This window comes from Euwallacea fornicatus, chromosome 36, assembly GCF_040115645.1.
Source record: "Euwallacea fornicatus isolate EFF26 chromosome 36, ASM4011564v1, whole genome shotgun sequence".
Taxonomy (NCBI): domain Eukaryota; kingdom Metazoa; phylum Arthropoda; class Insecta; order Coleoptera; family Curculionidae; genus Euwallacea; species Euwallacea fornicatus.
Window position 1 is genome coordinate 1,717,657 of NC_089576.1, and position 23,295 is coordinate 1,740,951.

General features: G+C 34.4%; 7 protein-coding genes across 16 annotated transcripts in view; 3 read left to right on the forward strand and 4 right to left on the reverse strand.

Annotated features, from left to right (window-relative positions):
• The first annotated feature begins 404 nt into the window (after positions 1 to 404).
• On the forward strand, positions 405 to 3,838 carry LOC136348985 (small ribosomal subunit protein mS39). Its single transcript, XM_066300205.1, has 11 exons — positions 405 to 698; positions 1,326 to 1,549; positions 1,725 to 1,925; positions 1,976 to 2,123; positions 2,181 to 2,396; positions 2,447 to 2,664; positions 2,718 to 2,937; positions 2,995 to 3,121; positions 3,173 to 3,390; positions 3,443 to 3,629; positions 3,682 to 3,838. The coding sequence occupies exons 1-11, from the start codon at positions 670 to 672 to the stop codon at positions 3,814 to 3,816; spliced, it is 1,923 nt and encodes a 640-aa protein (XP_066156302.1). The 5' UTR covers positions 405 to 669; the 3' UTR covers positions 3,817 to 3,838.
• A 550-nt stretch (positions 3,839 to 4,388) lies between these two features.
• Positions 4,389 to 5,717, reverse strand: LOC136348994 (transcriptional adapter 1-like). Its single transcript, XM_066300229.1, has 5 exons — positions 5,570 to 5,717; positions 5,149 to 5,514; positions 4,912 to 5,096; positions 4,616 to 4,861; positions 4,389 to 4,567 (listed from the first exon to the last, which is right to left on the reverse strand). The coding sequence occupies exons 1-5, from the start codon at positions 5,571 to 5,573 to the stop codon at positions 4,412 to 4,414; spliced, it is 957 nt and encodes a 318-aa protein (XP_066156326.1). The 5' UTR covers positions 5,574 to 5,717; the 3' UTR covers positions 4,389 to 4,411.
• A 101-nt stretch (positions 5,718 to 5,818) lies between these two features.
• Positions 5,819 to 7,783, forward strand: LOC136348995 (protein ILRUN). 6 transcript variants are annotated; one of them, XM_066300231.1, is made up of 5 exons: positions 5,819 to 5,967; positions 6,223 to 6,489; positions 6,543 to 6,889; positions 6,939 to 7,090; positions 7,308 to 7,783. In XM_066300231.1, exons 2-5 carry the CDS (start codon positions 6,296 to 6,298, stop codon positions 7,338 to 7,340), a joined length of 726 nt encoding a protein of 241 aa, XP_066156328.1. In that variant the 5' UTR covers positions 5,819 to 5,967; positions 6,223 to 6,295; the 3' UTR covers positions 7,341 to 7,783. The 6 variants fall into 6 exon arrangements, with proteins under 6 accessions (XP_066156328.1, XP_066156330.1, XP_066156327.1 ...); XM_066300233.1 differs by having other exon boundaries at positions 5,823 to 5,967; positions 6,264 to 6,489; XM_066300230.1 differs by having other exon boundaries at positions 5,827 to 5,967; positions 6,216 to 6,489.
• A 50-nt stretch (positions 7,784 to 7,833) lies between these two features.
• Positions 7,834 to 11,909, reverse strand: ALiX (programmed cell death 6-interacting protein-like protein AliX). Its single transcript, XM_066300204.1, has 16 exons — positions 11,642 to 11,909; positions 11,463 to 11,581; positions 10,912 to 11,039; positions 10,704 to 10,857; positions 10,527 to 10,651; positions 10,373 to 10,474; positions 10,104 to 10,323; positions 9,919 to 10,042; positions 9,679 to 9,861; positions 9,474 to 9,618; positions 9,263 to 9,421; positions 8,992 to 9,207; positions 8,790 to 8,939; positions 8,582 to 8,723; positions 8,341 to 8,529; positions 7,834 to 8,291 (listed from the first exon to the last, which is right to left on the reverse strand). The coding sequence occupies exons 1-16, from the start codon at positions 11,845 to 11,847 to the stop codon at positions 8,188 to 8,190; spliced, it is 2,466 nt and encodes an 821-aa protein (XP_066156301.1). The 5' UTR covers positions 11,848 to 11,909; the 3' UTR covers positions 7,834 to 8,187.
• Positions 11,910 to 12,322: 413 nt separating this feature from the next.
• mRpL35 (mitochondrial ribosomal protein L35) lies at positions 12,323 to 13,071 on the forward strand. The gene is made up of 2 exons (XM_066300239.1): positions 12,323 to 12,705; positions 12,757 to 13,071. The coding sequence occupies exons 1-2, from the start codon at positions 12,446 to 12,448 to the stop codon at positions 13,025 to 13,027; spliced, it is 531 nt and encodes a 176-aa protein (XP_066156336.1). The 5' UTR covers positions 12,323 to 12,445; the 3' UTR covers positions 13,028 to 13,071.
• Positions 13,072 to 13,658: 587 nt separating this feature from the next.
• LOC136348986 (RNA-binding protein RO60-like) lies at positions 13,659 to 17,721 on the reverse strand. 3 transcript variants are annotated; one of them, XM_066300208.1, is made up of 7 exons: positions 17,643 to 17,721; positions 16,834 to 17,358; positions 16,583 to 16,782; positions 16,327 to 16,526; positions 15,927 to 16,273; positions 15,649 to 15,877; positions 13,659 to 15,598 (listed from the first exon to the last, which is right to left on the reverse strand). In XM_066300208.1, exons 2-7 carry the CDS (start codon positions 17,354 to 17,356, stop codon positions 15,463 to 15,465), a joined length of 1,635 nt encoding a protein of 544 aa, XP_066156305.1. In that variant the 5' UTR covers positions 17,357 to 17,358; positions 17,643 to 17,721; the 3' UTR covers positions 13,659 to 15,462. The 3 variants fall into 3 exon arrangements, with proteins under 3 accessions (XP_066156305.1, XP_066156303.1, XP_066156304.1); XM_066300206.1 differs by having other exon boundaries at positions 17,594 to 17,698; XM_066300207.1 differs by lacking the exon at positions 17,643 to 17,721 and having other exon boundaries at positions 16,834 to 17,587.
• Positions 17,722 to 19,393: 1,672 nt separating this feature from the next.
• The window catches only part of LOC136348993 (uncharacterized), a 35,036-nt gene continuing 31,134 nt past the window's right edge, over positions 19,394 to 23,295 (reverse strand). For all 3 annotated transcript variants that reach the window (XM_066300226.1, XM_066300225.1, XM_066300227.1), the window contains exons 2-6: positions 22,214 to 22,397; positions 21,247 to 21,401; positions 20,886 to 21,188; positions 20,664 to 20,834; positions 19,394 to 20,605 (exon numbers count right to left, since the gene is read on the reverse strand). In XM_066300226.1, coding sequence (XP_066156323.1) covers positions 20,332 to 20,605; positions 20,664 to 20,834; positions 20,886 to 21,188; positions 21,247 to 21,401; positions 22,214 to 22,397 — 1,087 coding nt within the window. In that variant the 3' untranslated portion in view covers positions 19,394 to 20,331. The remainder of the gene's footprint in view (positions 20,606 to 20,663; positions 20,835 to 20,885; positions 21,189 to 21,246; positions 21,402 to 22,213; positions 22,398 to 23,295) is intronic.

Here is a 23,295-nt window from a genome sequence, read left to right on the forward strand (position 1 = left end):
ACTAAAATTCAAACCTACATTTTTTATTTTATATACAAAAAAAACTAAATACAAGATCATTGAGTTAAAAAAAAAAATAAGTGACGTACTAAGTAATAAACTTATATTCAATTATTTTATTTCGACTAATATCAACAGAAACATTTCTCACTCTAACTACTAAAAATTACTTAATTTCCAGTTATTTTAACTCTGCTTCCCTTTATAATAACATTTTTGTATATTGATACCTATAAATAACATTTAAGAAATGTTTTATAATGTTATTTATTTAATATGATTACTATTTCAAAAAAAATTAATTATGTATATTGTTTACATTGTTTACTGAAGAATAAAAACTTTGTTTTAATTGCTACCTATTTGATTTACTCGAAATACTCCTACCCTCCACTTTTTATTTTTTAGGTTATTGGTCCAACAAAATTTGGGTTATTTCTGCTATTTTGAATTTTTATAGTTTAAAAATTCAATAATGCTAAAAGCAACATATATTCGCTCAGAATTGTAGTATTTTAACTGTAATTAATAAAATAAATATTATAAAAAAGTAGCAGATTCAATTCCCTTAGATAGAGAAGTCACCGATAGCAGTGGGTTACTTTTGGCTTAAGCCAGAATTTAGACTGATTTGTTCATCCTAAAAGCAAAATTGTTAGGAGAGTCATAATGAATATCCAAGGAATATTTCTCCAGAGGTAAGAATTATGGAGGTACCTCCTCTTTACATTGCCACGGTATCAAATCAATTAAATCTGTAGAAAGCAAATATACAAACATAGTAAAAGTATCAGTGGTGACGAAAAAAAAATGCTGTGATTTCGGAGAGATCTGAATATATCGTCTTCATCATAGTTTGATTGTTCATAAAATAGGTGTACTTTAGATAGAATGCTTAACTTTGTTAATGCTGTCGCCGTATTCAGTGTCTTAACTAAAATATTTGGCTGTGTCTTTTATGGTGTGTTGCTGGTTAAGCTGAAGTGTTGTGGCTTCTGAAACAGGATCTTCACCTGATTTTAAATAAATACATGTGAGAGATGTCATAAGGTTGGGTTTATATATTTTGTTTCTCGGAAAGCTTGCTGAATGGTGCTGTTTGTTAGAGTTCAGTGTTGGAACCAGACCTCCCATTAGTAGTACAATGGCTAACATGTCTCTTCTTTGATGTAAAGATGTAAGATTTAGAAATCCTGCAGGATGAAGCATAATTATGATTTAGGAGCAATCATGAAATTTAGCCTCTTTTATTACAATTAAAATATTAAATAGTTTGCACTTATTTCAAGCCCAGTTTATATATTGAATAGTTTTTTAATCTTCAGACTCAAAAGAGCTCACCTGCTCACTCGGTTATTCACAACAACTAAAGAAGAAAAAATTGAAATTCCCATGCGTATTCACAGAGGCCCTACAGATATTTTAAGGGCTTTGGAAAGTACAATCAAACAAGACCCCACAGCTGCTCATTATAAATACCATGATGATCCCTATTTAATACCCAATAATAATATAATGAAAAGGTCTTATGCCATGGCACAAGAAGCAGGTGAGAAAATTTGAAGGGTTGTGCATATGTTCAATTTTATCTTGCTGACAGTGGATCATCCAAAAACTAAGCAGATATTCAATGTAAACAAGAAATAGTGTTAGGATTGCAATATTAAGATATTCTTTGACTTAAAACTGGGTATGCAACTATCAACTTACTTAGAAATTTATAGGCCGCAAAGCTGCTCATTGGGTCAGAAATGAGAATCCAGAATTATTTAATCATAGAGAATGTGATCCTCCAATTGAGTTGTTCTTCCCTAAATTAGTTTATACCGAGGAGAGTGAAGTTACTGAACAAGATTTGCTTAATGTGATTGATAAAAACCAAGTCTCTGACGCCATTCTTATTTACACAATTTTTAACTCTAAAGGTATGGTGAGAACAACTTGAAAACCCTTATTCAACAAAATAATTTTCAAGGTATTGAAATCTCAAATGAAGCTAGACAAAGCTTATTAGAGTTCCTGTGTTATAATAACAGCAAAGATGTTTTGGAGGAGGTATTCATTGAAGAAAGATGGTTTAAGCAAAGTTCAAGTGTTAAAGAAAGACAGAGGAAAACTTGGAAGTAGATGTTAATAATATTTAAAAAAAATTAAAGATTAACGAAAGAAACAATTTTTAGGGATGGAAATGTTGCAGAGGAAGTTTTCAAAAGCATTGAAAACCCAAATGCAGAAGCATATTCTGCAATAATTCAAGGGATGGCTAAATTTAACCAGTCTTCTAGGGCTTACCAATTATTTGAAGAGGCGCAACAAAAAGGACTAAACCTAGATGTAAACGCTTACAATTCAATTATTAAAGTATCAAATTTTCTGAAGGAGGGCTATGACATGAGGTTGGAGGCATTCAAGTGTATGTTAACTAGTGATGAAAAACGTTTTTCAGATGGGCTTTTGTTGTAAACATGCTGCAAAATATAAAACAAGCAGGGTTGAAACCAAACTTAGAAACATTAAATTCAGTTTTATGCGTCTTAAGCACTATGGGAAATAGTAAGATGGTTAAGCATTACATAGTCAGAACTCTTCAGGAATTTAAAGCTTTAGGCATTGAACCTTCTTTGGGATCTTGGTATTACGTGTTAATAGCAATTTGTAAAGAAAGTAAGTATTTTTCCAAATTTCAAGTGTCGAAATTGATAATCGTTGTTTTTAAGGGGGGCCTAAAAGCTCCGTTTTGGCCAACGTTTTAATGGAGGTGGCGAACAAAAGCCATGAAATTCGCGACATTAGCGACACCAATTTCTTTGTAACCGCAATGGACGTGGCTAATAACCATTTGAATAATGTTATTCTGGGGCAAAAAGTGCATGAACTCTTGATGTTTAAGAACAACTACGATTTGATAGGGGATTCCTATAAAGAGTCTATTTATTAGTGAGTGAAAAACTTACATATATTTAAAAAAAAAAAGGAAAATAACGATTTTTGTAGTCGCCACTATTTTAATTTATTGCTGGCAAATGTGCCTTTGGACCATTTTATTGAGAAAACTTACAATCAATTCGTGCCCAACGTTTATGTGCCTGAACCAACAGTTATGAAAGAAGTCATTAAACAGGTAAACTGCAAAATGTAGTTAAAAAATCTCTGTCTGATATTCCCTCAATAGATTGACTTGAACGGTGCAGTGGATTATATCCCACAAATATGGTCAGATATGGTAATATTTGGCCACAACCTCAGAGCCGATCTTATTAATCTCATATTGAAAGTAATAGTCGACAACAAACCTGATAACTCCGAGACAACTGAAAAATTTTCCAAAATTGGTTGGGATATTTACACCACCATTGAGGGTCAAGATGAGCAGAAATTTAACAATATGAAGTGAGTTCTTTAAAAACATTCCGCACCAAAAAAAAGGTTAATTTCTCCATAGATTTTCAGGTGAAATGCTAGGGGGAATTCTTTTAGTGCTCCTCAGGAACAATGAATTCACAAAAGCGTGTTTGGTGATGGACAAATTAATTAACAATAACCAAAATATAATTGGAGTGCCTAGTTTTGACTCTTTGTCCCTGTTTGTAGATCACTGTATTGAGAACAAGACACTTTCAAAGGCCATTGTAAGTAAAAAAATTGTTTAAAAAATTGAAGTAATTGAGACTCTGTTTTCAGGAGTGTATTCAATTTGCTTCTGATACGGGTTTTCCGAACGTATTGGCTTTGGGTGCAAAATTGAATGAAAAATGTACCTTAGATGAGATGCATTTAAACAAATTGTCTAAAGTTGTTGATTTGAAAATAAACTAAAATTATGTTGTTTTTGTTAGAACATCACGTGTTTGATATTTACATATATTGAAAAAAAGCTATTGGTTTTATTGAAAGAGGCGGAAGGTAGGAAAGCTGCGCTGGCCACATACAGATCTCGGGGATGGGCCCGTCTAAGTGCAAGTTGCTTAGTCAAGCCAACAAATTTATCAAGGGTAACTACTTGATTTCGTTGAAAAATTGGTTGTCCCAAGTACTTTATGAAAGCAAGACGTTTCATCAACACATGTTCAGATGTCTTGTCATCTTCAAGATATTCTCTGCACTCAGCAATACCTATTTCATGTTGATTTCATTAAAAGTGACAGTGACCTATCATTAAGCTGGCTGCAGTCAATATTCTTCCTTTCTAGTGGAAGAACAAGTCTCGCCTGTCCGACATTGAGATTCGCCAGAGAAATGTTTTAGTTTTTGAAATGAAGCGTTTCCACATGTATTCAAACTAATTTTATTTTGAAGCAAGAATATTTCCCTTTAAATTTATGATGTATGTTTTGGAAAACGCCATCTATCATAGACATAGAAATATAAGTGCTAAACCATACACAAAATTCTCCAGAAAAAACAATCTTTATTATTCCAAATTCTCAAGAAATGTCTGGTCATTATCACCATGTAAACTCATTTTTAACACTTGCACACTGTGCATGCCGTGCAGTCCAAATAACTTAGGATTATCTTTCACTGTTGCATACAACAATTTAGTGTCTAACGTAACAGAATTCTTTATCTAAAAACAAGATGAGTTTACCAACGTTCCTGCAAGCTCTCAACAAACCTTTTTGCTTGCTGCATAAGCAAATGCTCTATCCCACTCAGTTCTTTCAAGTGATGAAGGGCACTTTGGCTGTAGCCTTTCTTCATCAACATTACCCCCATCAATACTATCATCTAACACATTATTTGAATTCCTAATATAGGCATCTGGTATAGGCATGTTAAAACCATACTGAAACTTTTTATCTCTCATTTTAAAGCCTTTGGCTTTTGAGATCATTGCTGTTATTATGTTTTTTAAAAATGTCTGTAAATTTTCAAATTAGGTTTCTAGTAACTATTAGACCTAATCTTTACCTGACAGGCCTGTGCAAGAATTGGTGTAACCCCACTTTGAGCCCCATCCATCCCACATTCCCAAGCGGCAATATTAACCCGACAAGCTATCAGACCACTGTAAGGAGCAAAGAGCTCAGCAGCAGCTCTGGGATATGAGTAATTCAGGGGTGAACTTCTATTGGGTATTTTTGATTGCACATATTCTATGAATAAAACTAAGATATAAACATAATTCACATTATTATCAGAAGTTACCTGCATAATTTCCAGACTCAAATATCCCTTTATTATTGCCTTGCCTTGTCATCTTTGGTAGTGCAGGTTTTGGTTCTGGCTCCGGTTCTGATTCACGTTCCGGGCTATCGCCGAAACTGGTCTTTGTGAGGAGCGCCAATAAATAGTTATTGTGACACTCTATTTGCTCATCGGTCTGGAGAAGACTTCGTACTTTGGCATCGAATTCTTCTCGAGTCAAACAGGGATTAATGTTGAACATAAACCACTGTTTTAATTGATTGAAATACTGTTTTCTGAGAGTTTCACCTAGGGCTTGATCCAATTGTTTTCGAGCTTCGTCAAATTGCCTATATGCTTCTGCTCGAGATTCTGCTAGGTCCAAAGCTAAAGGGCACGTATCAAAATGAATGGGGATTATATAGAATGTTTGGGTACTCACACATTGTAAATAAACTTAATTTTTAAATATTAACTAAACAAACGACAAATAACCCAACCTAAAATATTTTAATGAAGGTCAAGGTTGAAAGTGTCATCCAATAAATTCAATCATCCGATCTTCAAATTAGCAGATATGATTGTGTCTTTGTTGGTTACGCATCATATGAGACAGATGACCATTTCACTGATTGAAAGATCTAGGAAAAATGTTTTGAAGTTGACTTCCTTTGTTTTTCCGTCCCCTGTCTCTGTCAGCTGTTACTTTTGTTTTTCAGTTTTCCTTGTCACATGGCCAAACATGGTACTATTGTAATTTTCCAATATTTTCGTGAAAAAACGTTTAAAATGAACGTTTTTACTTAAACTGCAAATCTGTTTTTATCTTCAGATATTCAGGTAAGACCGCTAGATGTGCTATAGGCCCTTTTCAAGCCAGCAAACACTGCTTCAAGAGCTTTTTCTTTACCCTTCTTAACAAAGCTCTTCACCTTGAAACTTGTGATTCTTGCTAGTCATAGTTCAAAATTTCTCTTTAACTGAAAAATTTGATCAAACAGCAGTAGAAGTACTGTTAAAGCCGTGAACCTTTAAGCAGACAATTTATGTTTGAAATCCCATTAGAATTTGTCCAAATTTAATCCCAGAACTTAGTACTAGAAGCAAATCTTCAGTCTCTAAGAAAAATCAACTAGTTTGAGGAGGTTGAGCCTCCTTGAGACCGAAAATGGACGTAGACAATAGTGATAACACTACAGGAGTGGGCAGCTCTCTTGACATTGAACAGTCCCTGCTCCATCAGTTCAGCTGTATGGGGACCACAGATAAAGATGAGCTCATCAAACAGTTGCAAAAACTCCTTGGAAGCCCTTCACCTCTTAACTATTCCACTGCTGAGTTTTTCCTTGATATGAACAATTGGTAAACATTGTACACTGAACTTTTCACTTAGAACATTAAAAACTTTTATTAAGGAATCTGCAAGCTGCAATTTGCTCATACTTGGATATTGATGCCCCCAATGTGCTGCCCTCAATGGCCTTAGTTTCCGACCCAGACGCCTCAGAAACAGAAAATGTAGAACCAAATACACAATTTAGAAAGTCATGGCATATAAGTAATTCAGGCACCGAGTCATGGCCCGTGGGTTGTTATGTGCAGTGTGCAGATGGGGATTGTTTTGGGGGGCAAAGAGTGCATTTACCTGCCTTACAGCCAGGCCAGGGGGCCTATGTTGTTGTTGAAATGACCAGTCCTCCAATTCCAGGGATATATCAAAGCAAATGGAGGGCTTGCTCCCCCTCGGGTTCCTATTTTGGAGGTAGAAATCTGTAGTAGAATTTGCATAAAAACAATGATAATAATTGCAGATCCAATGTGGGCAATTTTGACTGTGGTAGAACAAGGTACAATCGAATTGACTGAACAGTTGTCTCATTTCAATGAACTGGGAGCCATTCCGCCCTTAATGCCTCAGGTACCAAACCCATTTGTTCCCCATACTTTTCACAGAGACAATAAGGTGAGCTTGGTGCTGAAAATTTGAATTTAAGTTAATTTTTTATTTGTTTCTTTTTGGAAATAACGCGCCACAGACAGATACAGATGGTCAGAGTGGTAGAATTGGTTAATTGACTTCCGTATGTGAGTGAGACGTTATTGCCAAATAGAATAAAAGAAAAACTGAACATTTTACTTTATATATATAAAATATTTACAATTTAAATTTGTTTTTTTAGCAGGACTCTGCTCCTCCGGATGAGATGTGCTAGTATTAGCGTTCTGACTAAAGTGTGCAGGTGTGTTTGTATTGGAAAAAATGTTTTTAATTATTATAAATTTCCAAGCATATAAACTGATTATTATTGGTTAGTTGTGTGGTTTACTGTTTTTGTTTTTCATGGAAATATTCCTAATTGCAAGTGAAAGCGAAATGTACAGATAAAAAAAATTGTATAACGAAGTATATTTAGTGAATTTTATAGGGTAACCCTATAGGTTTTTGGGTACAATATTTATTTTGTATAAGACTTTAACACGGTAATATTTCTATATAATTTGACTTGAAACATATAGTTAGTTAGTGCTAACTTGTTTTGTAAAAGAGGCTTAATTAGCCTTCCAACTGATAAGTAGTTAGTTATCAAAAGATATTAAAGCAGTTTTACGAACAAGGTTGTATATTTGTTATTACGAATAAAGTTAATGAGTATAATGTGCGTTTTAATGTTGTAGTGAGGGTGGTTTTGCTGTGAAAAATAGCTATTAGCATTGCTTTATTTATTCCAATAACAATATAGCACAAAATTAACACATATAAAGGATAATATTCAATTACATAAAATAATGATTCAGTATGGTATACATGATGAAAATTACATACAAAAGAGGACTAGGTTTTCTTTTCGTTTAAATTCCCAAGCAGGTGTTTTCAAAAATCACATTAAAAGGACACTTTCGGTACTTGCACCTCAATAAGAAATTACATTAAATGCATTTAGTTATTACTAGATCCCCCAGGAAATTTAAAAAATTACATTACCATATGGATATAAAGTTAGTTTAACCATCTAAAGATCACTAGATTAGGAAGACTAATCTATTAGTCGTGTTTTAAGATTACCAAGGTGGACGATATCCAGGTTGCTGAGTGTTTTGAGGGTATGCGCCTTGCGGATAAGACCCAGGTGCATACTGCTGTGGGGGATAGTTTTGGTAGTTTCCTAAGAAATCAATTAATGCATAATCAGTAAAACTATAAATATGATTTACCTGGCCAAGTTCCATAGGGGTTGTAGCCTTGCGGCATTGGTGGGGGCACGTAGGATGGATAAGGCACGTTGGCAGTCGCCCCATAGGGGACTGGCATACCTTGCACATGCACTGGATATGGCAAATTGGAGGGCAGCTGACCCGGTTGAGGGCTCGTTACATTTGAAGGCGACGAGGCTGGATTTGAATCTGAAATACATAATAAAAAACTAATGAAAATATATAACAGGAAAAAAATTACCTGGATGGTAACTAGGTGCTGCGGGAGGAGCTGCTGATGAGGAGCGGCTGCTTTCTTGCGTTAGATCCTTCATGAGCTCTTCTTTTTCTGTTTTTCTTGCAAAGCAAAAATCAGAAACTTTGTTTTGGAATGTTAATAATAACTAGAATAATGAAAAAAGTAATTAAGACCGTTTCATTTGCCCTTACGTCAGTAAATCGCTTCAAACCTGAGTTAGATCATTGTAAAACTTGGTTCCTTCCTTAAGATTGTTGGACAGATCCCTAAACACGTCGTGCGCGGCCGCCAGTTGACACAACATCGTCTCCCTGCTTCCTGCTGTCGAGCCTCTTTCTGAAGAAAAATCTTGATGCGCTGCCTGTAAAAATAAGTTTTACTTGTGAAAATTAAACAATAAATAATGCTCTCACCTTTATTCGATCGACAAGATCTCTTTGCTTCTGCAAACTGTCACTCACTTGCTTCTGCAAAGAGCTATAAGTCTGCCCCAACGATTGATACGATAATGCCGGCTCGTTTATTTCTCCATCTTTCGCCAATGCCAAAAGGAATTTGTCTTTCATGTCGGTGGTGGCGCTCTTCAGTTCCGATTCGATTGTATCGCGTTCGGTTTTAACTGTACCCACCTTAAGGAAGATAAAATGAAAATTGGAGATCTGCACGTCATAGAAAATTGCAAACCTCCTCCATAAGACTCCTCAATGTGGCAACAGCTGAATAATTCTGAACGTTTCCTCCATTACCGCTGGGCAGTGAAGATTCTAATTCAGTTGGAGATTTGCTTAACAGCTCAATCATTGGCTTATGAGTGTTGAATTTAGTTTGAACTACTTTATCAGCCTAAAGAAAAGTTTTATACTGAACTGAATAAAACCACTGATTTATGTTGTACCTCCACTGCATTATTTATAATCTGTCTATATTTCCCTGCGTTTGACCTGAGCATTTCAGTCAATTTGTCAGAGGGGGTCCTAGTCCATTTTTCTTTAAATTGTTGCCTCAAAGTATCATCTGCTGCTTTCTCTTCATTCAGCATCCTTTAAATTAAGATACACATCCAATAACATTACTTAAACTCCTGTGATATTCTTAAATACCTATCAGTTTCATCAAGAATATCCTGATTTCTCTTCAGAGCCTCAGGCAGCTCTTCAATCATTTTCTTCAAAGAACTTATTCCGCCTAGAGAAACCACTGTATTAGCCTTTTCAATGATCGAAGGAGGCAATCCGGTGCTGGAATCTTCAATTGCAGCTGGAAGGTTTAGGCTTGCTAAAATGCTGAAATATTTTTTGATATTGTAACTAATAATTCAGTTACTTTGGTTTTAATAGTACCCATTTAATTCTTGAGTTGCGTCTCTCAATTTTGTAATTTCAGTGTTAACAATATCACTTTTCCTCACGTCATATGAAGCTAGGGCTTGATGGACAGCCACAGGAACCATACTTGAGAAAAGATCTAAGTTTTCACAATAAAAATATTTTTCTTTATACTGTTTTCCTTGATATTATCATAATACCTTTAAAGTTTTGAGACATTCTTTCAGGCAATGGCAAAGTCTTGGCTATTAGTGTCTTGCCAATAGGTTCTAAAGACTTATAGTCTGGAATTCTTTCATGGTAAATAAAATCATTGTCTTTTTCAACCTCAACCAAATTCCTTTCAGCCTTATTTAGTAAGTCACTAAAGAAACTCTTCCCTGCCCTCGAATGAGCAGCTTTAAACTTCTCTATGGCAACCTGAAGAGAACAAACAAATATTGTATTAACAACAAACATTGCGTCTTACCCGAAGCCGGGCAATCTCCTCTCCAACTGACTTATTTTCCCTGCACACAAGGCTCTGATATAGCTCTGCGACAGCGGAAAATGCAGCCTGTTTTCCTCCGATCTGGAGAAAAAATATTTCAAACAAAATTGATTAGTTTGATCATATTACACACCATAGAAATCCAGTCCTTATCCCAAATAGACCTCAAATTCTCGCGTTGAAACGTTTTTAAACACTCAGCATATAAGTCATCAGCTTGAGCAGCCAATTTGGCGATAAGCGAAAGCTTCATATTTTCTAAGATAAGTCAGTTATAATGATCAATAAGGCACAGTAATGTATGTCCAACCTTGAATGGCTTTGTGCACAAATAACTCCTGGGCCTGAGTCAACATTAACTGAGATAAGGCTCCTAAAGTATCAGGATTTAAATCAGGAGTTGGGTCATGCTGAATTGAGAGCATTACTGTTGATTTTAAGTAGCTGAATATGCCAGATGCTTGCTGGAAATTTTTCAGTTAAATGTAATTTTTGAGATCTTTTATGTGAGTAATTACCAGTAATAATTTTGCAGCTAATTTAAGCCCATCATCGTTCTCGATACTTTGAGCTGCAGCCACTGCACTTTGCAGAGCTGCAATGTTAAACAGCACACACACTTTTTCATAGCTGAGTGATGGTATGGCTGAGGAACAATAGCAAATTAGAAATACAGAAAGTTTTGTTGTAAGCTTGACTATGAGTTTAAAAAGTCATATTTCAAGAGATATGTTCAAAATTGGAAAAAAGGAAAAAACTTTAGGGGTATTGGGTATTTATGGCAATTCTGTACCAAACTATTTGTCAGGGACACTTTGACTTTGTTGCTTTACAGGTATTTTACCAATCTGCAAAATATAATTATGATAATTCTATTTTGTTTAAATCATATTTAAGAAAATGTGGCAAATCTCAAGGATAATTATGTATTATCCTTGTTGTGCCTAAAAAAAGTTATTAAATTAGAGCTATTGTAATTAAACAATTTCCTACAGAAGCAATGACCCTGAAGAATCTGAACTATGAATAATAACGAAACAATTACAATGTCTAGTGAACAGAATCTTACTTAGACTGGCTTTGTGTCCAAATATGTTTCCCTTATCAAAGGCATCTTTCCATTTAAAAGGTACCTGAAGCTCTTGAGCTGGGATCTTGCTCTCAAGGGCCACTAATTGATCATAATATCTGCGTATCGAAAAATCATCAGTTTTCCAATTAAAACTAATAAAAAACGATGAATCATACCCGTAAATAATCTCCAATGAACTCTCGTATTTCTCGAAAGCCTTCCAAATGGCATTGTTCCTGAGCTTAGAAAATTCATTGACGGCTTCTGTAAAATTTTCTGGATTATCCGCGGTACTGTAACGGGACTGGATCAGATTTTTGAAAGGAGTAATAATGTCCACTTCGCTAGGTTTCTTTAGTGGTACCGAAATCAAGTCAGCCATCTTCGACACTTCAAAGCACACAAGAAAAACAACAACACGGGAATTTGCACGTTTGACAATGACATTTGATACATTTGTCGGGTATGCGGTCGTAGTGTTTTCGCTATCCGACCTTAGATTATCTTCAGGATGTAGAGTAATTTTTAGGTACTTGTAAATATGTATATTTAAACAGTACACAATAAACTAAGAAAACTTATGACTAAATATGAAATGATTGAGTGTGTCCACCAAGTGATTGTGGGAGCTAGGCGATCGGAAACCAGGTTTTACCGTGACGAGACAAGAGAAAGTGAACTGCCTTGGTGGTTGACCACGGTCTTTTATATCCCTCTGGCCGAACGTTCTGGAACGTCCTGTCAGAAGTTCTAGGGGAAAGTTTTCCCGTTGGCTTCTCGAACACTCTAGGGCACATCTCACTGTCATAGCCAGATAGATGACAGCTTGACACGCCGCTGGCACCGCCACACGCTGAAGGTTATGACGTTATTGTCGAATTCATTGCGTCATAACATAACCTAAAATTGAGATGGTTAAAAAGGTCGAATAAATTTTCTAAAAACTACATAATAAAAACTAAAAAAATTGTTTCATTAAAATGTTTCGTTCACTAATTCCATTCACAAGAATCTTCCAGCACTTGCCATTAAATAGACCAAATTTGGTGACTAATGTTCCGACCAAAACTCTTCTTTCTTTACGTATCACAAGAAACTTCTCATGTCTTCAACAAAATACCATAACAGCCCCCTTTCTCGACACCTCGATGGCAAATCCTGCAATAAACACTTTGAGAACAGTGACGAAGTTTTCAATGAGAACTGGGAAACGAAAAGCTGTGAAAGCTGTTATCCATAGGTATTTAAAACAAAATTGTATCTGTGCTGTTCCATTATTTTTTGGCTGTAGGTTTTACAGATTACATTGGGGTGGATGGATTAGAAGGTTGGCTGGTTGCCACAAGAGACTGTGGAAAAAGAGTCCAAATCGAAGGAGAAGGCATAGGCAACATGTGTTTTGTAATGCAACTCAGAGTCGTCTGCTGGATAAAATGGTGACGAATTTCTGGAGGAAGCCTAAATATTATGTAAATGATCCATATGAACCATATCACACAAGAGAGGAGTTTTGGACCACTCGTATCAAGCCCAAACCTTATGTTCCTTCAGAAAATTTATAGATTATATAATTAAATACATAAAATAAAAATTAATTTTCTCATTACTAAGCAGTTTATAATAACACCATTTTGATAATTTGACTTTTAAAGTAGCCAAGTGAATGGTTACATATTTGGTATGTTAAAGTTATTATTTCCTTCTAAACAGACATTATCTATAGAATGTGGAATCTTTTCTCCTGGGAGAGATCTTATGTATGTTACACACACACACTGATTCTGACAAACAATTGAGAAACCATGAAAGCTCTGAGGTCTTATAGCTCAACACCTGCAGATAGAACTGATGATTCATTCAATTCAAATTGAAGTATTGTGCCTATTTGAATATTTCTCTTAAGGCACGCATATATTAAAGAAGCCTCGCGAACAACTGCGAACATGTATTAGTAGAACTGATGGCACATTCAATTTAATAAGTATTGTACTATTTCAGACTTGTCAATTCAGGTAGATATTCCATCTTGTGTACATTAAATTATAAATATAAAAAAGCTTCAATACGCGACGTGGTTATTCGCGAAACCTATACCTGGCAATACAGTTTTTGTATCTTCCAACTACCCTTTTGATCAATAAATCAATCAATACACATTTTCATCCACTTATCACAGCATTAAAAAATACTGAGGCTATACTATTTCATTTTATTTTCAAAAATTATTTTTTTAAAAACACTTTTTTGAAATATATTAATAAAGTAATCTACCAGCCAAAAACAAATAAAAATTTAAACAACGATATTGCTCATTTCAGGTAATAATCTAAACTTGACTGATGTGAAATAAATAATAAAAAAATTTAAAAAAGTTTTTTGCCAAGATATAAATTATACAGGATGTTCCTTTATCTAATATTTTGAAAACGAAATATGAAGGGACAGAAAAATTATGTTTTCAGTTGCTGTAATCAAAATACTAAAAAAAATTGCAAAAGCCTGTCTAGTATTATTGTTTTCGGGCAAGTTTGATCTATAAGCATGCCCTTAAAATTCCTGGATGGATTCTGATATGTCTAAAAGATACACTAAAATTGTTATTAAAGGGCAACAGTTTTAATTAAAATGGTTCAAATGTTTTCTCAAAAATAATAAAAAATAGTATCACCTTAAACTTCCATACCCTATATTTGAGAAATGAAGCGATTACGGACACAGGTTTATAAAAATTTTTTAGATTTTATTTCAAAAAATGTTTGCGAAAAGTTAAGCCGCATGTTTAGGAAACACCCTGTATAAATCAATCTAAAGCCGAAAATAACTTCAAATAACTTCTTAATTACGTTAGTAGGCTCTATAATTTATTAACATTACGTTCACCTACTGAAGAATATACCTTATAAACAAAGAAATAAATGAATGATCCCTATTGACACAATATTGTATTGCATTTTTTTAACTGTCCATTACAAAGGTGTTTATTCAATATTTGTCCATAAGTTTACTGAAGTCTTCATGATTTAAAAATTATCACAGAGAAACATTTGTATCCTAAGTCGTGTGCTCAAATTCGTGCACTTATTATCCAAAAGGACTCTTTTATACAAATATATAGAGTTCGAAGTTCGTCATTCATCTCTGCAATGGACCACCAAGTAATATGATGAGTGTTACAACGTTACAGCATATTAATATTTAACTATGATTCGATTAAACAGCAAATAAATCACCAAAAAGCTTATAAAGGCCCTAATAAATCGTCGTCTAGCGTGGTAACGTTAGCAGCAACGTTTTTGTGAAAACATTAATTAAAACACAGCCATAAATATTATTTTTATGCAGTTATGTGAGAAATAACGCAATGGGGGAAATAAGAAGGGGTTGAAGTCGATTTTAGAATTATGCTAGTGAAGGCACAATTAAATATGAGTACCTAAAGTTACTTTTTTTGTCGGTGTTGCAATCAAAAGAAAAGCTAATTCACGTCTAAGTGTTAGTTCTTAATAAGCAGAAAAATATTTTTTGATTTGCGTGCAACACCAATTTTTTTAATTTATGACAACGAATACGATTATGAACTATTAATAAACAACTAATAGAGATACAGAAGCCAAGGAAAAAACGCATTTTCAGACATGGCACCTGAAAGAGAAATTTTATTATTTTTTTATTAAAGAAGATGTAGATATATTCAAATAAAAAAATGCTATTCTGCTCTTGCCTAAATAAATAAGAAATTCGATTTGCCTATTGAATAGTTGAAAACAGCTTCATCTACATAATATTTTGAACACGTTCTTTGTGGATGGAGAATATATCTCAGTTTCAGTAGCTCCAAACCCATCAAATTCCTTTGCTTAATATTAAGAAATGAGACATTTACATATTCTTTAACCCGGCTTTCTCCATTTTCTAATATTTGAACTGTGTTTGGGCTCTTGTGGGTAAAAACGGGTTAAAACGTAGGAATTTGATTAGTCTGAATTTTTATTTCAGTTTAAGAGAAAGCTCCCCGGAAGAAGCATTCTGCAACTTTGCAGGCCATTGGGTCAAAACCTAAGATATCCAAGACATTGTTTGGAGTTTCCCCATAGAGAGTTATGTTTCGTTCGACTGGAGCAAAGTTTAAAACCCTAAAATGACTTTTTTGTTAAAGAATTATTGCTATAAATTAAGCACTTACTTTGAATTAGGAAGGTTCACTTTTGATCTATACTTCACAATAGGCTCACACTTAGCTTTGGTCAGGTTCTTTTCTTTAGGAATTTTATTCGCATAGCTGTTGTGAATAAAATTAACAAAAACATCTATATGTCTTTTTTCACTAGAAGCCCATTCCATTGGGGAATATAACAAGGAATAGGCGCTCTTCTGTTCAGTTACCTTTTTCAACAAATCCGTGAAAGACACCTCTGAAATTACTTCCATATTTATTGCCTCAAAACAAAAAAAAAAACTCACTTTTGCCCGCGCTCAGCAGATCGATTTTATCATCTTTAAAAGTAGCAATAACCACATCTTTTTCAACTCTCAACAAAAAAACAGCAAATGCCACTGCTGCTTCTTGTAAAGAGAGAAATTTGCTACCAATGCAGTGAGCTCTCTTGGCCTCTGCAGTTACATCAATTGTTACCAAATACCGCTTATTGGTTGGTATGATGTTACTACAAGCCAATTCAAAGCATTTATTCAAGGCATTTACAATATGAGGACATTTAATTTCTGGCCTACTTTGGGCTTTCTTAAGATCTGCTTCAGACAGTTTTTTCTCTTCTTGCAAATATTGAATTAACTTTACATCCATGGGCCTAAAAAACATTATGTTGTGGCTTACAAAGAAATGTCAAGAAATAGTACTCACTTGCCACCCTTCTCAAATCGCTTCATATAAATGAACACCTCCATAGGATGTACATTATTTATTTGTATTGGATTGGTGAAGAGGTCCAGTAAATAGTTGGAAATTGTTGATCCTAACTTTAAGAAACTGTGTTTGTATAGTTTTAGTAAGCAGGGAAGAATTTGATTTATTGACATGTTCTGTATTGCTGCACTCCACACCTATTATGAGTTGAATTTAATTATTTTAAATCATCCCAAATGATGCAAGAACTAACATCAGAATTTTGCTGTAAACTTGATGGTACTTGGTGTATGGAAAATTTATGAATGGTCAGAATTGGAACGGCATCAATAGACTCTTTAGTCTTTCTTAACTTATCAGCACTTTTAATTTTATCCAGCACTTTCAGCTCCTCTTCAGAAGCTTTATCACTGCTTTTTCTAGTTAATATGTAGTTTATTACTGTGTTTTTTACTAAAGTAACATCATTAGACATTTAATAAATCACTGGAAATTCATACTTACATGGAGAGTCAGATTTAAAATGTGCCAATTTAATCAAATCCTTATGAGACCATTTATACATTCCTTGAACTTCAGCCACACAACTTGCCAGTTCGCTCGGAGTTTTATGAGTGTAAAATCGCCTAATTATTTTCTGCACTGAAGAAGGAATTTTGCTTGCAGGTTTCCATTTGGTATAATACTTTACAAAGTTGAAAAGGTCTTCACTACTTTGAATTAGTTCAGTGATTTTAGCAGAAATTTTCTGATTTTGTTCTGGGTTCAGCTCTGGTGTGCCAATGAGCTTTCCCAAAATAAAAAACATTATAGATCTTCTGGGTAAATTTATGTCTTTGTTTGCAGTATCAAGCACGGAAAAGAATTCTCTCAAGTCAGATTCTATGATTTGACACATGGTGTCGTGTCTCGAGGGGCTCATGTCAAGTTGGTATTTATCTGGATCTCCAACGTAAAAATGCGGGTCAATGTGATTTAAGTAAATCATTCTTTTTAGTTTATCTTCAAAACTAAGGGATGATGTCATGGCTGTAACATAAAACTTCGTTAAACTTTGGATTGTTGGGTACTTTTGAGACTACAAGTTCTCTTGACAGACTCAGGGAGCTCTAATTTTAGAAAAAAATTGCATTTCCTTGAGTTTTCTTTACTTTAAAAGTTGGGCGACTGTGAGTGAAATGTGGAATTAAAAAGTTATGGAAAATATCTTTTAACTAAATTAATCTTTAGTAAAGTTAAAAACTAAATACATTTTTCGAAATACCTGCTCAATTTGAGGTGATTTCCAAATTTATTAAGCTTCAAAAACTCACCGAGACGCAGACGCTGACAGATACACCAACCTCAAATTAGAACCAAATAAATAATAGGAAATACTATTGGTAAATTATTAGATAATCGGATCTATCACTGTCTTTTGCTATTTGTTGGTGGTAAAGTAAGACAACAACACAATCGATTATAATGTACTTCAATATGATCAAAATTGAAAACGTCAGAATGGGAAATCTTATAACTTATGGTAACCGGAAATTGTTGAAGTTCCAGCACGGTCCTTTACGTCAGATTCAGTTCAAGACAAATTCGCTTTCGTCGTAATGGCATTACTAAGGCGATAACCGGGTAGTGGAGAGGCAGACAGCAAAAAGGGTTGTAGGCGTTTAACCTCAGTCCCTTCTCCTCCTCCTCCCACTCCTCTCCATCCCAATTTCCAGTTTACCATTAACGGATAATCGAATCGTGAAAAAATTTGAATAGTCATTATTATTAAAAAGTAGATCAGGAGGCTGAGAAAAAAGGACTGAACAGTGAGACTCTTAGAAACGACCACCAAATGAAATTATATATGCTTTTAATACAGATGGATTTCTCCAGGTTCATACAAACGTCCCTTTGAGCTATTAAATTGTTTGATGTTTGAAAATCATTTCAATGATGACATTTGAATCTTTAAAATCCAAATGTGAAGCAAATTCAGTCTTTGGGAAGAAAAATTTGGACGTCTAGTCTCAAAAAAAGGTAGCAGGATCTTCAAATGTATCATTGAATACCTCAGAACATTGAGCTGTTTTCAAAGTTGGAGGAAATCTTCTGGTAGCTGAACTACCCCTCATTAACACTAAAATTGGTGCTTTAGGCACGTTTTTTCACTGAAAAATCTCCAAAATGCATTTTTAACGAAAAATTTACGAGACCACAGAATTTTTATCATTAAGAAGAAATTGTCCACCGCTCAGAAATTAAAAACCCTTTCAGAATTGGAAAAGATCCCTGAGAAACTAATAATTTTAGTATTTTGTGTTGTCACCGAAAATTTAAGACCATTGCAGCAATCGATATCCAATAAATTTAAAAAATTACCAATCTGTCAATTTTTATTTAAGAAATATTTCAGCAAGAATTCATCTTTTCCTGTGGTTTGGCAACTGTGCTTATCAATCCCGAATGCATCCATGTAATTCAATCAAAAGCTGATTTTGTTTTGAAAACAAACGCGAAACGCGATGCTGCAATTTCCTGATTAGTTATAATTGCATGCCTCTGTCAGTTTTTCAAGTTCTAAGGGGCTAAAAATCACTTCCATATGCAAAGGTTAGTCATCGTTGTTGGGATCGTCTTAAATTTTACATTTTTAGTAATTTGCTTTTTTGCCGCACATAAGTTACCTTCACACGTTCTCTAACTGTGCCGTAATTTTGCTATGCGATAAATGTTCCATTTCTATACAAAATTAACAAACTCGTTTTTGTATTACATTTATCTAACTGAGATCCTTGTTTTCAAATCCATAGTCGCGAAATCGGGAGATGTGACATTATGATCCCTCATGTCGTAGATAGGGCGATAGCGCCAGCACATGGTGTACCTCTGACGACACACGTCATAGAGATGATAATATATGGTCTCCTCCATCAACTTCGCATGATTGCCGCCCTTTTCTTCTATGGGTCGGGTGCAATATTTCACGCTCGTGCGTTGACCGGTACTTTCTTTGCTTGTTACGTAAATAACCAATTACTTCGAGCTATGTAAATTCATTTGGACATTACAAAAACACTTGCTATTCGGAGATAATATTTTATTTTGCACAAATGATTCGCTATTTACACAAAACACAGTATTTTATGTCTCTTCAAATAGGAGACAATTTTGCAAGCTTTGGTTATTCAATTTATTAGTTTCGCTTGTTTCGTGCGCACAATAAGCTTGATAAAACTAGCTTAAATAACACACACGCAGCTTATAAAGAGCGGTCGACTTAGCTTAATATAAAGGCTAAACTAAAAAGGAACATTATCGAAGTACAAAAATATATTAATATAGAAAACTATTAGTTTATATAGGCCATGGATAAGAACTTTCAGTAAAATAGATCTTATATTATTTTCTCACATTCTACAGGACAAATACAAGTAAAAGTTTGATATTAGAGAAAGGTAAAACAGTCAAAATTGAATTTTGTTTGTTTTAGGTTTTCGCACAAATATACGTATTATTATAGTAACTTCTTATGTAAGTACCTATACTGAAATGAATATTATCCGTCCAGTCATCAGAAACTTGCGTTTCCTATAACAATTAAATCACTATTTAGAATACGCTGCTTCAAGTTGAATCTCACATATTTACAAATCCTTGTTTTGAATTAATTTAATACACTTTTAATAATAATATTAAAGCCTTGACTCATACATTATGATTGTCTCTTATTTACCTCATATACGTACAGGTATTAATTGGCAACAAATCCCTCATTATGAGTTTCCTTATTAGGTTGATTAAATTGCTAATTTCTTCAGATAGGTAAAGAAAACTGATATATATATTATGTTGGCAAATGCAGATGTAACATATTATAAATACAGGAATTAAAATGCAACCTTATTTTTGTACACTATAGAGGGCAAATCTTATTTTGCTCCTTTGAAATAATTCATCTGCAGCTGTTATATGAAGAACCCACAGATGGAAATATGCTTATAGTTATTATACCTTCTGAATCTAGGCATAACTCTGACTATGCTCCAATGGAATGCCTGAAGGCAACTTACTGCCCTGTTCCACCCAGTTCTTAAGCCTCCCTCTCAATTCCTCCAGACTTTTCGATTTTGCCTTATTAATCCTTTTATACTTCACGTCCTTGGGTTTGGTAACACTTCTGTGGTTGGACATGACTCGGTTGTAGGTTTTGACTTGATTGGTATTGGCTGGTTTTGGACCTTCTTCTTGGTACGTGCCGATATCTGGTTCGCTCTGTTCTGCATCATCAAGGGATCTAAAAGTTAAAATTAATCGATGCAATTGTTGAAAATATGTGAAAGCATAATAGGTACCTTCTATTGCCTCCTACCGACAAGCAAGTTTCCTCTATCGATTTCTTTCTGCCCTCCTCATTCGAGTCTACATTGCAATTCGATTTACCTCTCATGGCAAAGGATTCTCTTCTTTTGCTCAAATCGCTCTTTTCTTCTTTTTGATTCTCATTATCAGCATCCTCCTCAACGCTGCAATTTTCATTTTTTAAAACTCATTTAAGCATGAAAGATTCTGGTTACCTGTATACAGTTTCCAGGATTTCCGGCCTTCTCAAGAAACCATTACTCCTCCTGCTAGTGTACTTTAAATTGGGATCCATAGCATCTGATATGGACCTCATGACAGTGACTCCATCCGAGTTGAGTGTCCTAAACTTGGGTATGTGATAGGCATTATCATAGTCCGGATCCTCCATTACCACAGCACTATCTGAATCATTTAGGGACTCCAAATCGGGGAAGATATAATCTATGTCGGTAATTTCGTTTTGGGGTATTTCCAAGCCATTATCTGCGAGTCTGCTAGTAAGGGTTTCTATCAGTCTAAAGCCATAAGTAAGTAAGTGTTAAGAATTATGGAAGGGAAGATTGAATTTGTTACCGTTGTTGCTTAAAAATTAAAGTTTCCCTCACGTTCAACATCACAGCAATGTCCTTCTGTTTGCGGATAAGTCTCGATTCGAAGAGGAGCAGTTTGGAGCTTATGGCTTTCAGTTGATCACATTTTTCACGTTGGAGTCTTGTGATAAACAATTCCTAGAAGAAAGATAACAAAAATATAAATGACAAAGGTGAGACTTTAAATTGAATTTCGGATATAGTGGTGAAGAAATATCTTGCAACTATTGCAATAATATACGCAATTCTCCATTTGAGATGTATCAATATTGCAATATATTATCTAAGATCTCGGTGAGAAAATTCTAAACTCATAGTTTCTTAACAACTCCCATCTGAGACATTTCATTACTGTGAAAACGTGATCATAAACCGAATGTAGGTAAATAAAGAAGGCGTGAGAAAAATGAAAAGGGAACGTGGTACCGTTATAGTTCTTGGTATTATTATCAAACATTATATTGGTATTATAAATTGATTGGTGCGAGGTACTTTTGAGTTTCCGTTATACTTATAGTAATTAAATCGACATTACCAGCAATTATACAATATTGAAGGAAATAGTTATAATTAAGGCGACTTAAATTTGCATTTTAAAAACTCTCCGTTTGACCCCGTTAAAAGCATAGTGGGAATCGGGGATTAATTATTAATTTGTTATATAAATGAACTTGACAAGGTAAACTAAAAGTGCAACAAGCAATTAAAAAGTTAAGTACAGAATTAAGTAATATAGAAAAACGATTAATATGCGGTAGGTAACGAGAATTAGTTTTAACAGGAAACAATCAGATTTGCACAACATTTTACGCAACACTTTCTGACATACTTTTATCTATTTTAAAATTTGCTTCGCATATTTATTTATCAGCACCAGAGCATATATAAACACATGAGAAGTAAGTGAAATTTCCTGTTCTCTGATGCAAAAAACGTGTTTCTTGATGTACCTGCATTTTGTAAGCTCTTCTCCATGCCATGATTTGCTGGGCCTGTTGCCTGGTTTTAGCTCTCAGGTCTCGAATCAATTTCCGGGCATCTTCCAACGTCTCGGCATCGCTACTCATTTGTTCATCAGAGGGATTGTGGCTGGGTTGCAGGAACGGTTTCGGTGTTGCACCTAAACTTCCTGATCTGAAAAAGAAACGAAATATATGAATAATTAAAACCGTAAATCTCGACGAGGACAAGATCAATAAATTTAGAACAAGGTTTAGATTAGACCAAAACCCACAGATTTAAGCACCTTTAAGGTAAATGTACGCTAATTTAAACCGACTTTGTTGCTGTTATAATCAATAAGGAGTGAAAAAATGAGTAACGTACATAATTTTACACGGAAACGGAGCTTTTATTAGACTATTAAACGCTTAATTATTCTAGTGGGTACCTACAACCATGGCGTAAAAAATATTTATATTGCGTAGCTGGTGAATATCACCAGCGGTAAATGGGGAACTAGGTTTATAGATTACGAAATATTTAAATTGTTGATTATAAAGTAATACAAAAAATTGTCATATGATTTTTTCTAGTCTTGAAAAGAACGGCGAATACTATGGTAAATTCTAATTTGCCTATTTTTTGCATTAAAATGAAAGATTCACAAATAACACTACTGTCAACCATTTTAAAAGCTTATTTAAATGGTTTTCTTGAGAATATGGTGAAGGGCAACTGCATAGTCTGAGGGTATTTTGCAGGATTAAATAACGATTGGCCTATTCAACACTGTTGATCACTATTTTTGAGCGTTAAAGTCGCTGGTTTATTCCTAGGATAAAAATAATTGAAAAGGAAACTATTAGATTATTGTATTAAGTATGATTTTATTCCATTGAAATTATTGCATGACCTTTCCAGGCCGTCTTGGGTCTTTATATTTTACACACGTATCACAAATAAATTATAAAAAGTTATTAAAAGATGGTTTCGGATAAAAATCAGGCTTGACGAGGGTCCGTCATATTCAGCACAAAGCGGGATTAAGGACGAGGCAACAACGATGGTTTGCGACACTGTCTTTTCTGAA